At 53.7% G+C, this 14,565-nt stretch overlaps 1 protein-coding gene across 1 annotated transcript in view; it reads right to left on the minus strand.

Moving 5' to 3' along the window:
* The window catches only part of TMEM178B (transmembrane protein 178B), a 380,664-nt gene extending 368,980 nt beyond the window's left edge, over positions 1-11,684 (minus strand). Inside the window, exon 1 of the mRNA XM_051835127.2 lies at positions 9,193-11,684. Coding sequence (XP_051691087.1) covers positions 9,193-9,574 — 382 coding nt within the window. The 5' untranslated portion in view covers positions 9,575-11,684. The remainder of the gene's footprint in view (positions 1-9,192) is intronic.
* Between the last annotated feature and the right edge of the window lie 2,881 nt (positions 11,685-14,565).

Raw genomic sequence — 14,565 nt, forward strand, 5'->3', positions numbered from 1 at the left:
TCGGAGTTGTGTTGCCCAAACAGCCGTTATTACAAAAGTGAACAGGAATTCAGGACAAATCTGAAAGGGACACGCTCCACGGACAACAGTGTCCCACAGAGCTAGGCTCAGAATACAGAGCAGCAGGGCCTTCTGAAAGCAGGAAATGACACCGATGTATGAAGGTGACCTAATATACAGTAAATTGCCTTTTCTTGGCAAAATACTTGGACACCAAAGGAAAAAAAATCAATGGAAATAATTCAGATGCTGTAGTCTCCCACAAAAGCAGCGAAGATGTCAAACTTCTCCGAACGCCTGCAGCAGCTTGTACTCAGACGGACCATCCCTGCAGACAACCGTCATGCCTCCTCACGAGGGCCTCCAACACCACCCCTCTGCTTGCAGCGATTTCTAAAAAGCGACCTGTTCCAACCTGGAGTCACCTTTTCGCTACCTGACTCTTATTTATACGTACCATCATTATTCAATACTGTGAACAGAGTTTCCCTGAGGTGACATAAACACGTGGGAGCCAAGGCTGTCCCTTTTAGAAGAAGGAAATGTGCCAGGGACAAGGGGTGGGGGTGAAGGCAGGCTGGACAAGTACTAGCCACGCAGAGTTAATCCATCGCGGTGAGTGAGGCTGAGTTGTCACCCTAGTACCCACAGGCATCTCTGCAGGAATCCGCGGCTGGGGGCCGGCATAGTGGCGCAGTGGGTAAAGTCATCGCCTGGGAAGCTGACGTCCCATGTCGGAGCGCCCGTCTGCGTCCCTGCTGCTCTGCTTCTGATCCCGCTCCCTGCTCATGCTCCTGGAAGGCGGTGGAAGATGACCCAAGTACTTGGGGCCCCCGCCATCCATGTGGGAAACCCAGATGGAGCTCCTGGCTCCTGGCTCCAGCCTGGCTCAGTTGCAGCCATGGTGACCATTTGGGGAGTGACCCAGTAGATGACTGATACCGCTCTCTCTGCCTGTCTCTCTGTCGCTCTGATTTTCAAATTTTAAAACAGTGATCATTTAAACAAACAAAGAGAACACACATCTGCTTCTCTGTACAGCCCACCCTGACTGCTGTGAACAGTGTCCACGCGCCCAGAGCCCCAGCTCAGGAATCTCACAGGACCAGCACGCACACTGCTCTTGCTTGCTTTCCTCTCTGAGGACGGGAACCGTGAGCGTCACTCAGGATCCTCCACTCAGGTAGGGTACGACTGGCACTGACAGCTTCAGAGAAATACGGTGAAATGCTCATCATCACTCAATGATTCTTAAGTGACTCAGGGAAGGTACTAGCACTTTTACTTGTTTTATATATTGATGCTCTTTAAAATTTTTATCCTGAAACAGAAAAAAATATAATGCTCAAAAATATTTAGATTTTGAATTTTAAGATGTATTTATTTGAAAGAGTTACAGAGAGGCAGGGGCAGAGGCAGAGAGAGAGAGGTCTTCCATCCACTGGCTCACTCCCCAGATGACTGCAACAGCCGGAGCTGCGCTGATCCGAAGCCAGGAGCCAGGAGCTTCTTCCGGGTCTCCCATGCAGGTGCAGGGGCCCAAGCACTTGGTCCATCTTCTACTGCCTTCCCAGCACCATTAGCAGGGAGCTGGATTGGAAGCAGAGCAGCCAGGACTCGAACCGGCACCCATATGGGATACCATCACCACAGGCAGTGGCTTTACCTGCTTGGAATTTTTTAAACTTGTATTTGTGTATTTGAGAGTAAAAGAGAGAGAGAGACAGAGAGCCCCCATCCACTGGTGCACTCCCCAGTTAGCCCAGGTTGTTTGTTTATTTTATTTGAGAGTAAAAGAGACAGAGAGAGCCCCAGCCTACTGGTTCCCACCCCAGGTATCCACAACAGCCACAGGTGCGCCAGGCTGAAGCCAGGGGCCAGGGACTCACCCTGGTCTTCCACAGATGGCAGGAACCCAGCTCCTTGAGCCATCACCTGCTGCCTCCCGGGATGCACAGCAGCAGGAAGCTGGAACCGGGAGCAGAGCCAGGACTTGAACCCAGGCCCTCTATTCTGGGATGCAGATAGTGCAAGCAGGGTCTTAACCACTAGGCCAAACGCTCCCCTCTCAGAAATATATAAATGTCAGTCTATAATGTCAGGACTCCATCTGTTTCTTTAACTTCCGTACCCCAAGCTTGAGCTAGGACCTGGCACTCAGTGCCCATGAGATGTGTGACTGAACCAAGAACCTTGGCCATCCAATATTGTACATTCTGACCAGAATCGGCTCTTGGCTCCATTAGGCATTTCCTTTTTTTTTTTTCCTTTAAATTGGGATTAAAATATACATAACATAAAATTCACCTCTTTTAATCATTTTTAAGTATCCAGCTCAGCCTCACTGAGTATTTCCATAATGTTGTGCCTCCATTACCACCTTTCTCTATATAGTTTTTAATTCTTCAACCTCAACCTGCAAAATAGCATTTCAAGTCACTAGAAAGAAAAAATGCTCACTTTTATTCCATGATTTATAATGGTAAGAAGCTTGCTGCTTGGTTTCCCACCTCCTCCTGTTGCAAATGAGCATAGAATTTCTCTTTCTTAGTCTCTCTCTTTCTCTCTTTCCCTCCCCAACTTTCCTGTTCCTCTCTCTTCACCCTGCTTCATCCATGTACTTATTACCTACCTTCCAGCACCTAAATTTAACTTTCTCAGAAAGTTAATCCAAACCTATTACTATACAGAAGACGAAAGAAAATTCTCTTAAAGAATGTTGTGAGGTCAGCAGTGTGGCATAGTGAGTAAAGTCACTGCCTGCAATGCCAGCATCCCTCATGGCGCCGGTTCAAGTCCCAGCTGCTCCACTTCCGATCCAGCTCTCTGCTATGGCCTAGGAAAGCAGTGCAGAATGGCCCAAGTCCTTGGGCTCCTGGACCCGCGTGGGAGACCCGGAAGAAGCTCCTGGCTCCTGGCTCCTGGCTTCGGATTGGCGCAGCTGCGGCTGTTGAAGCCATCTGAGGAGTGATCCAGTGGGTGGAAGACCTCTCTCTCTGCCTCTCTGCCTTCCAAATAAATAAATAAATCTTAAAAAAAAAAAAAAAAAGAATGTTGTGTATTCTCTCAAGGACACCAGAAATCCAAATCAAGATGTTAGGATGGTATTTCCCAATTGTTCACCCACCAAGTCATGCCCTCCCTCCTCTGTGTTTCACTTGGAGTAATAAAGCTACAGAGTATTGGCACCTGAATAAATGTGAATGACTAGCGTCTAACATCTAGATGCCCGTGCCTGTGTGCATGTGTGTGTGCGTGAGAGGTCAGACTAACCCAGAGTGTGTTTAGCATTCTGCCTAAAGGCCTAGGACTACTAGCAGCAGAGAGAGAGAAAATATCTTTAACTGTCCATCCAAAGTGGAATACACAGAATCGGTCCTTTAATTGATCCTCAGTGACCCTACAGGAAAAGAATAAACAAACTGACCTTCTGGAGCAGAAAGGAGACTTTGTTGGCGCAGTTCAAAGGAGCTCACCCTGCATCCCTGACCAACTTTCCCAATCCTGTTGATGCACACATGACCGGCTGCAGGAGAGACTCTCCAATCATATGACAGTGAACTTGGGAAACCATGAGCTCCAGTGGCAGCTCCCTGAGAACAAGAAGCAACTATGCCTCTCTCTTCTCCCCAGTACCTAGCAGGTGCTCAGAACACAGCTCTTCACCACACCCTACATTCACCCACTGAGTCCCAAGGCGCCTTCCCTCTCACTGGTTATTTTGTTATGGTGATGGGAGGGGGTCTGGCTAAGCATGTGTTTCCTTGTTACATATGGACACTCATTCACACATGTGCAAAGGAATGCATACCACATGTAAAAAGACCACACGTGTCTCTGCGTGTTTGTCTGGGCGGGTATGTCTTAGAAAACATTTAAGATTTGTAGTCAATCAACAGTTTTTTCAGTACCTACTAAGTACAGAATTCTATGTATTTAAGAAATAAAATGGTCCCTGCCCTCCACGAAGGTATGCACACTGGCGAGAAGTGCTCAGCCTCTGAGGTCCCTGAGCTAACGGGACCACCTGGACTCCTCTCATCTACAGCGGGGTGGCCTCAGTCTCCCTGTACCATGAAGCTAGAGCTGAGAGAACTCTATCACTTTGGGCTCACTTATCTCCCTCTCCCTGTGCGCTTCCTAAGCAAAGACACTGCACAGCCTCCACGCCTTGCACTGTAGGCTCACTGATCAGCACTAGTGTTACTTGTACCCCATGGGTATCTGTTTAGGGTATGTCCCTCCCAGCTGGAATGTAAGTGTCTCCATTCTACCTAACACCGGGCCCAGTGTGCAGCCCAGACACCTTCATGGTATGAGAATGTCCACGTTTGTAATTCTGCATTTGCCATACTGAGCAAGATATCAAAAATTTTATGACAAAATGCATATAAGCTTCTGACAGTTCAGCCTCAAAGCAAAGTGTATGAGCCACCTTAATGACCCTAATTTAGAGTTGAGATTCTATAATTTCCTCTTTTTTAAAATCTTTTTTGAAGTTTTGGAAATCAATAAACCAGCCTTTTCCACCCCCATCCCTGCCCCAACAAATTCCTAAACCTGCAGGCAGAATTCGAATCCCAATACCTTCACTTCCTAACCATACACTTGGCAAATTATTTGATCTTCTTTGCTTCAGTTCCCTCAAGTGTAGAACAGGAAGTAAATAATATCAATATATATCCACTTCATTGAATTATCTTGAACAATAAACCAGCAAGTAAACATGAACTTTTAGGGACCAGCGTTGCAGCACAGCAAGTTAAGCCACTGCCTGCGACGCCAGCATCCCATAGCCGGAGCCAGTTGGAGGCCTGGTGGCTCTGCTTCCAATCCAGCTCCCTGCTAATGTGGCTGGGAAAGCAATGGAAGACTGGGCCCCCGCCACCCCTGTGGGAGACCCAGGAGTTCAGGCTTCTGGCTTCAGCCTGGCCCCACCCTGGCTGCTGCAATCATTGAGGGAGTGAACCGGTGAATGGAAGATATCTTTCTCTCTGTCCCTCTTTTTCTGTCACTCTGTCTTTAAAAATAAATAAATAAAAATAAATCTTAAAAATATATAGAAGAGCACTTGGCATCAAGTGTGGCTATTATTCATAATACCTTTCCCATCCAGCCAACCTTAGCAAGTTATTGATAATGGACACAAGAAGAAGAGAAGAGAGGAGAAGGAAGAAGCATGTGGGAATTCTATCACCAATGAGGGAGAAGTAAAATACAGGTTTAACACAAATGATCATGACCTAAAACCTTCTGCCCAAAACATCCAAGTGGCAAAGTTCCTTTCTATGCAGAATGACCCAATGTGAGCCCAGGTTACCACGTAGTTATCCTCATCTGGAAAACGGACATGCTCATACTATACAGAAGTGCAAGTTCTCTGTCACGCTCTCCACAGAACTTTCTCTGATGATGGGAATGCTTCTCACGCTGTCCAGGACGAAAGCCCAGAGGCACACCTGGCTACTGAGCATCTGTGATGTGGCCAGTGGGCTATGGAAGTGAATTTTTCATTTTGATCGTTTTACGTTTAAACAGCCACACACGACTAATGGCTGCCCAACGGGACAGCCCTGCACCAAGGGGATCTGATGTGCCACCTGCTTGATTTGGTTCTTGCCTGCTGCCCAGCTCCTCGCCCCAGAAATCAACCCCCATGAGGCCATCCTGCAGTCGCACACCCCCATGGCTCTGCTTACACTGGCCCCTCTGAAATGCCCTTCCTCCCCATCCTTCCCCAGTCCCCACCAAAATCCTGTTCAGACTTCCTCAGGACCACCGGCCCTAACCCGCCTGCTGACATGCTCTACTGGTGAGGCCAAGGCCACTTGGGCTGGGCTCTGGCACGCTACCTGTCCTGTGCTTCTCTGACCATGTCTCTGTTGTGGCTGCCATCATCCCCTAGTTATAATGTGTTCTCTGCCACACAGACTGTGAGAATTTTGCGACCAAGTCTTCATCCTAGCAATGCGTTTCCATCACATAATATACGTAAATATTTGCTGATTGCATTACTGATTTTTAAATGCACCTGTTTTATTAAATAATTTGTGGAGCACTGATGGGCGCTCTAGGAAACAGTGCAGGTCAAGGCAAATTTTCACATCAGAAATGCTTCTCCAAGTATCGGCTGAGGCCTGCTTATTCCAACCATATCAACATAACACTGCAGTCCAAACCAAATCCTACTACAGTTGCTCCTCGTGAGTGAGCTGTGGGTCTCGTAGGTTCCAGAAACTTGATGTGCACTGGTTCATTTTTTAATCGCAATGTGCTACCACCTTTACTTTGAATTCCCACAGAAGCGTTCCTACAATTAGAGTAAGTTTCTTGAGAAATACATTTCTGTGAACCCAATTTGTACAGATATTTCCCAAGTTCCAAACATCCGATTAGGATGCAAGTATCTTACAAATGATGGTCTTTCCTGCCTACCAGGGGCTTACCACTCAACAACGCAAACAAAGAAATACCCAGTGAGCAGAAACACACTGTGGGCACCGCATGGCAGGAGGCCCTGAAGAAAACACATCCCAGGAAGAACATCAGTCCAAAGGGCTTCATCTTCAGAGCAAAGATGGATTTAACTTTTCTTACTAATTGTGCAATTTCGCTTTATTTTAAAATGCACAAACAGCACTTTTTAATGTAATAAACATCGATTTAATCAATGAATGCATTCTTTACGGCTGTATGATCACTTCGATAAATCTCTAATTTCCCTATAATATTCATAGATTTTAAAGTCTTTTTTCCCTGGTTCCCGCTCCCCTTGAACAACATATCTCTCAGATAAAGATGTTTCAAAAAAGACAAAGGCCCAAGATACCTGTGAGGGCTTCTAAGGAGTGATGTGACACAGTATCTACCCCTAAGATGTCCTAAATTGAAATAAAAGCTATCAATTTATCTCTTCAACTTCCTTATAAGAAAAAAAGGCCCATCTAGGAAGAATGCTGATTAAGTCTAGAAATTAGGTTCTATGTGTTATTGGAACTATCTACGATTTCTACTAAGAGAGGCACTATTTTCAGAATGCATCTACTGCTACTTAGAAAACAAAGAGCTGGTTTGCAAATATCATGTTTTTAGCTTAAAAATAAAACCTTAAGGCTGTCAAGATTTGTGCGGCTGGCATGCCATCTATCTCAGTAATACCCAACGAGGAAGTCAAACGGACAGGAGCTGCCATGGTCCGCGGGTGTGCGCCGGAACAGTGATTGCTGTATTTTGGGTGATGGGGTACAGCATTTCAATTAGCTCAAATGAAATACAATGTCCTGCCAGCTCCAGGTAGCAGCGTATTCAATCCCCTGCTGTGCTGCGTCCATTTCCATCGCTGCAATTAAACATCAGTCGATACAAAGTCACAGCGCGGTACCTTCCTCCCCTGCCACTGTTTCCAGCATCACCGGAAGAGCGAGTCACCATGGTAACCAATCCCTCCGCGCACACACAAGTCAACCTCTCCAGCCCGACTGCCAGGCAGGGCGCACGGAATCCAAGCCCCATCGGCGCCAGCAGCAGCCAGGGGGCCCAGCCCCTTTCCCCGAGTGGGGTTCGCCAGTTCCAGACAGAAGGGCGCCTGGTCTTGTTCTAGCAGGCATCCAGAGAGGGGAATTGGGGAAGGTCCTCCAGGGAGCCCCGCGGTGCGTGCCAGTCACTGCTAACAAGGACTGTCCCCCCACATTTCACTGTTAGCATGGGCTATCCCCCCACTAAAACGATGGATAAAATAACGCCGTATGGATCTGAGATTCGGGAAACTCATAAAGCCACCCATTGTCAAAGACTATCTCACTTCAAAAAAAAATTTTTAATAACTATTTTACTTCCTCTTGTTTTCCAACTTCTCCATTCAAATGGAGTTGCTGTCTTCTGGAATCCCCTGGTATCCTATACATCTTTACAAAGTTGAAGCCCTCCAAGTGGGTCACCTTGCTCTGATCACAATCTAACCGAGAGACAGACAGAATGTTTGTAGCATGAACACACCCATAGCTCCATCACCTAAAAATCCCTAGTCATGCCAAAGAAGCCACAACACAATACTAAGATGGATTCTCTCTCTGGCCCTACCTCACCTAAATCTGAACTGGCCACCTAGGCCATGTCCACTGCTTGTCATTCTTAATTAACATTTTTTCAAATCATTTTTCTGCTCAGTTTTAAGCCATTGCAAATTGAGGAATAGCACCAGTTGGCACAAACACTATTCCAAAAACAGCATTATCAGAGACACAAACAGCTGCCTCAAAGCATTTTGCAAGTAGCAGCACCATTGTCCCCTTGGTATCATTCAATAGTTGAAGAGACAGAAACACAGGTGGAGGGGAAACCGGGTGGTAAAATCCGCACCTCCCCGCACGCACACAGCAAGGATCACACACCCCCGTCTTTGGAGCAGTGTTCACACACATGCACCCGATGTTTCAGCGGAACGGTGGGCCAATTGCTTCCTAAGGTAAAGTCGCAAATCTAATTGCTTCAAAATAGCATTTTTTTTCAACGTAGGTGATCATATTAAATGTCAAATATTTATAATCAGCAAATGCACCTTGCTTCCTGTTGCAGTTTACGTCGTCTGTGTTTTTAAATATAAACCTGAAAATCGCATTTTTTTTCCTCTGAAATACCCATTTAGGAGTTCCCCCAGAAAGTAATTTTTTGTGCTTAGTAGCTCCTACTGCCAGTGCACACAGGTCACTTTGGTCCACCACTTTCTCAAAGCGGAAATAAACGGCGCTATGCTGCTGCCGCCCGCCAGGCTCGGGGCTGCTGCAGGCAGGGGCTGCGAGGTGTGGACGCTGCTGATGCCTGGTGTACTACGGCACTCGGCCAGCGGCGCCGCTGGGAACAAGGCCTCCCCTTGGGCGCTGTGTCCCCCAGCGTCCCTGACCCGGGGAGTTCAGCATCGGAAACCAAGCCTGGGAGCCTGGCTGCCTCTGACACCGCCCTAGAGGGCACGTTCCGATTCCCCGTCCCTCGGAGAGCTGATGAGCACTATCCTGGGGGAGGGGGAGGGTGGGGGTCCCGGAGCATGGGATTCCGCGCGGGTCCACACAGACCAGCGCGAGCCAGATTAGGCAGCCAGTTAAGCCTCCAGCACGCTCCCCGGCCAGCGGCTGGGCGGAGAGCTCCGGCCACTCGGAGGCCGGGCCGGCGGGGCCTCGCGCCGCGCCTCGCGCTTACCTTTCCGGATGAGCGCGGCGATCTCGGGGTCGAAGCCCGGCCGGTGGCACTTCCTCCAGAGGCCCATGTTGGTGGAGTTGTACTGCCGGCTGCACTCGTCCGCGGGGCTCATGGCGAAGAGCTGCCGGCGGTTCCGGGCCCGCAGGAGCTTGCCCTCCCAGCGGTCCAGCCGCGAGCGGCTCGCGCGGAGCGGCAAGTTGTTGTTGTTGTTGTAGATGAAGCCAGGGTCGACCCGGCGGGTGTTGAAGGCCTTGCACCTGTCCCTGTGCTTCCTGGCGTCCGTCTCGTACCAGTGGTCGGAGCAGATGGCCACGGCCAGCATGCCGAGGGCGCAGAGCGCTAGCGAGAGGCCCGTGTAGAGCAGCAACCTTCCGGCAGCCATGCCTCCGCTCGGCCGCTACACCATGGGCATGCTCCGCCGCAGCTCGCCTTCCCTCGGCGCGCCCGAACAAAGCGGCGGGCGGGCGGCCGAGCTGGGGGGTGGGGACGGCGGGGGCACTCGCGCCGCGGCGCCCCCTCGGCCCCCGCCTACCCGTGCGGGGATGCGCGCGGGCGGCCTACGAAGTTCTGACCCGCGGAGGCCCCGGCGGGCTCCTGGGCATCCTCCGAGGCAGGTGCAGCCTCCGGCGGGCGGCGGCCAAGGCTACCCAGCCGGCTCCCGCCCCCTCCCCGCCCCGATCCGGGCGCCGCTGCCTGCGGCCGGAAACTAAACACCAGGCGCCCTGGGCTGCGGCGGGGCTTGCGGGGGTTTCTTTGTGCGCGGCGGCGACTGCACCGTCTCTCCTGGCTCGCCGCGCCGCTCGACGGCAGGGCGACCTGAAGCCGCCCGGATGCAGGGGGCTGGCGAGGGTGCCCGCGGATGCCGGGGCCGGCTGCCCCGAGTCCCGCCTGCGTCGCCCGCTCAGGGGCTCCCCGCCGTCCGGTCTGCGAGTGGAGGCCAGGGACGCGCACCCAGAAACGTTCTTCCTCCCAGGGCCGGATCTTCTAAGCAGTCCGCGTCCTCGGGCGACCGGCAGGTCCCTCGCTCCGTCCGGCCCACGCGCTGCGCTCAGAGGAGGGCTCCCCCCGGCCGCACGGCCGCCGCCGACCTTTCCCTGGGCTCTCCCCGGCCGCCTGCTGCTGGGCGCCCCATTCAGGCGGCCCCGCGGGCCGGCGGCGCGCTCACCCGGGAGGCGCTACGGGATTCAGTCCCGGCCGGAGGTCTGCGGAGAATGGGCCGCAGCTGGCGCGTGCGAGGGGCGGGCTGCGCCGAGGGAGGCGCACCCGGCAGGGCGCGCGGCGCGGGGCGCTCGGGGCACCGCGCCTTCAACACCATGGACAGGGCGCGCCGTCGCCGCGCGCCGCCGGCCACGCAGCCAGGGCCCCCCGCGTCCTGCCGCTCTCTCTAGCGCCGTCTGGCTCCACGAGGGTCCTCTCCGCAGGCTCCAGACCCGCCTCCGCCGCCCGCCGCCCCGGGAGCGTTCGGCCCAGGTGCAAAGAAAACGCTGCAGACGCTGAGAGGGAGCCCGGGCCCCGCAGAACAACCCGCCCCCTGCTCCCGCCACCTGCGCCGGCTCTGCCCTGCCCAGCTAGGGTCAGCCGCTCTCGGACTGCACCAGGGTCTTCGCAGCACACCCGGGCGCCGAGACGCCGGCTCGGTCTGCAGCGTGCGGAGAATCTCGTGCCGGCCCCGGCGTCCCACGGTCCGGCGCCCGGCGCGCGGTGGTCGCCGAGGCGAACGGGGCGAGAGTGGGGGAGGGAGGCTGGGTGGCCCCGCTTCCTTCTCCTCCCCGCCGCCGCGGCCCCAAGGCCTCGCGGGCTCGGCCGCTTTCTGGGAAGAGCGAGAGCCCGGCCTGCGCCCGGGGGGCGGGGGGGCTCCAGAAATCTCACCGCCCGGGTGCGGGCGCCGGAGGAAGCCGCTACCGCGCGCGCTCGCTCGCTCGCTCGGGCGCCGGGCGCTGCAGCCTTGGCTAAAACCCACAGACGAGAACACGGAGCGCGCAGCCAAAAGCTAGTGATGTCATCCGTGCAACGTGAGCCTCATCGCTTATTTTTCTGGCCTCCTTAAAGATAAACCGCACCATTTCGCAGGCACGAAATGCCCGAGCCTTGTTCTCTGACCAGCGAGTCAGTGGTGTCGAGAGAGCTCTGTGCCCGACCGCAGCCATGCTCGGGCACATACACATGCGTGTGCATGTAGCGTGTTTACGTGCAGTTATAAGTATAGAGACGCTGCCTACGTCCGCTTCTCCTTTCAGGCCTGGACATGTTCCTGAAATTCGCCACCGTTCTTTGCAAAAAAGAGACTGCTTATTGGCGAGTGGGCTTTCCGAGAACTGGGTCATCTCGCTGCCCCCCAGCTTCGGTCGGGAGTGGCTTGGGCTGCATTTGATCTGGGTCTGCGCCCCAAAGCCCCAGGCGCTACCTGGCCAGCTACAGGCGTCTCCTGCCGGGGCTGGGCTGGGCTGGGCTGAGCCGCCGCGGGGTGACTGCGGCCAGCCCCGGGCTCCCCAACACACACCCACCTCCGCCGAAATGGGACTGGTCGGTTCGAGAGGAGAGAACGCTAGCGGGCGGGGGCGGGTGGGGCGCTGGTCTGGCGAGCTGGGAAGGTGGGGAGGAACCTCCGTGCGCAGTCGGTCATTCTGTGTGCGCGGCGGCTGGACACAGGTCCTGCAGCGTCTCGGGAGGGGGTGGCGCTGGACCCCAGATCTGGAGCGGGTAGGCCGCAGGCCCCCGGCCCGCGCCGCCCGCGAGGCAGCGCCGCAGGGGCTGGGCACCTGCGCCCAGGTTTCCGCTCCAGGGCGTTCACGGTCGCGCTCGCGGCAAAGCCGAGGCCCTGCCCTGCCCTGGGGTAAAGGACATTGCCCGACACACCGCTTTGCACAAGCGTGCGTGGGGGCCGGATGAGCGCACCTCCACCATATTCTTTTTGTCTTCCCCCCACCTCCTGCCTGCGTTTTGAAAATCGCGAACGAGGCGTTTCAGTGCCATCTAGTGGGGGAGGGGCGTGCCGCGCTGTGGGCCCCCGGATCCTGCAAAGGATTTGCTCCGGGCGGCGGGGCCCGAGGGTGCCCGCGCCAGCGCCTCCGGCCACAGCGCCCCCTTGCCTCCCTCGCCCCCTCCTCCTCATCAGTTCTCTTGGAAGCGTGAACACTTGCAGAGATGCAATCTTCCAGTGCGGCCCACAGGAGGCCTGAGGACAGGGAGCAGGCGAGGGGAAAGTCCAGGCTCAGCCAGCCTTGACCTTCGGCCTCCTGGTTCCCGACTGCCCCTGGAGCCTGGGCGCCCAGGCGCTGCCCGTCACGACCAGCGTTGTCCTCACCTCGTCTCCTTCTTCCGCCCCTTTCTTGCTCTCGCTTTTTAACTTCCCCCAGCCTCTCCCCTAGTCCTGCTTGCCTGGCGCCCCACGGTCCCCAGCGGTCCTGGCTGGAAAGAGACACTCAGAGGCTACAGTGGGGCCTCCCTTTTCTGAGCATCTCTTGAGATATTTTTTTATTGATGGAATTTTTTAAAAAGTATGCAAGATGTTGACTTGCGGCCTCTTCTGAGATGGGATTATTGGGAACAGCCCTATACCAACTGGGGATGATTCTGGCCCTTGGGGCTAGATGCTGGCTTCTCTCTCTAGACCGTGTGAATGCGTGACTACGTTTTTGCAATGAGTGGTCTAGGTTTGTTCCTTCCACCCTGTTAGCCACAGACAGCATCACCGTGTTTCCAGTGTATCCTTGCCCGCCGGCACCAACCCGGTCCTAAGGTCACACAAGGTCAAAACTGAAGGTGCCTCAGAGTCACCCACAGTAATGCATGAATGTGCCCCAGGGCATTTCCCAAAAAGCGAGAGACCAGCTTCTGCTTACGCATCGGAGTGACGGGGAAGCCTGTCCACAAGCAGCCCGCCCTGCTGCTGGGTGGTGCACGTGGGCAGAGGGGTCTTCCTCACTCCGCGCCTTCCCTCACGTCCTGTAACTCTCACCCACTGGCCTTTGCTTGGCTTTCCGAAGATGCACACATGATACCCGATTCCTCCTCATACTTGACGTCAGCTGTCCTCGTCGTCCCTCCCCCCCCCCCCCCCCCGAGCCCTGATTCCTCCAGGCTAAATGTCCCTTTTTCTTTCCTCCCTCGGCGGTTCTTCCCTGGTCTCTGAAACTCCCAACTGTCAGTACTCCCACCAGGCAATGTACCCGCCCACCCCACCATGTGACAGTCACATGAACCTGTGAAGAAGACAATGCAATCGGCCTGTTGGGTTTCTGCATGATCTAAGCAGAATTCTAATTCTGCTTCCTCGTGTGGGGGCCCCCAAGCCACCCCCTTCCCATGGCATCCTAGGACCATGGCCCCAGGTGCCACTAGGACCCTTGGTTGGATGCTCATGAGAGGTGCATTCTGGAATTTGGGACTCCATCCCCCCACCCTGATGCACACACACCCACACGCACACGCACCCCTGCCTCTTTCTAAAGCAGTGTCCACATGCTGCAAGCTTTCTCTAAGGTCACCAATGGAGGCCGAGATAATCATTCAAAGGTCTCCGTTTCCTGCGAGACAGCTCACCTGACAGCAGGCAGACAGACATTTTCCCACAATCTCCTCGCCCATTCGGTCTTCATTCACCATGTATGCTGCTCTACTCCCTGTCTGAATCTAAAGAACCCTTTCTTTGACATTGTCAATTGGAAGCAAAATAAAAGTTGATGACATTTGCTTTCTCTTTGCCAGGATCAATATTACACCCTTTTCCCAGAGAAAAACCGCCCACATATACTTATTCCAATTTTCATAATTAACTTGGCCCAGTTTGGAAATTCTCTGGAACCCAGAAGTCTGTGACACACCAGCATTTACACCGGAACAGGTCTCCTTTCCTTGTGCAATGCCTCCTTCTGAATCAGCCCAGACAGTCGTGCTGATTGTTGTCATCTGTGCTCCTTTTCTGCCTCATTAGGGTCAGGATAGCAAAAGGCGTTTTCCCCTCATCCGGGGCATTTCAGTCTCCCTGGCTTTTATCTCCTCCTTCCTCCATCCTCCACTGTGTGAAGCTGAAATTCTACACTTGCCCTTGATTCACAAAGCCCACAGCAGTTCCATCTTGCCTGTACCATAAAGCTCAGACCCTCCCACCTCTCCAGACCCCGCATGAGGCTTCCGTGGATCAGCTATGGCTGACCCCGTACCCTCCCAGACCAACCCTCTGCACGTGCTTTGGAAAGCCTCACGTTGGCATCACCCCTGTGTCCCATAAGAGATTAAGCAGCTCTGCTTTTTAAGTCCTTACAATTACAGGTGCCTCACATCAATAGGCCAAGTAAATAACACCTGATCACCTCGACAGACGCGGAAGAGACAACCAGTTAAACCCAACAAGTATTCTTGATAAAGGCTCTT

Source organism: Oryctolagus cuniculus, chromosome 3, assembly GCF_964237555.1.
Source record: "Oryctolagus cuniculus chromosome 3, mOryCun1.1, whole genome shotgun sequence".
Lineage (NCBI taxonomy): Eukaryota > Metazoa > Chordata > Mammalia > Lagomorpha > Leporidae > Oryctolagus > Oryctolagus cuniculus.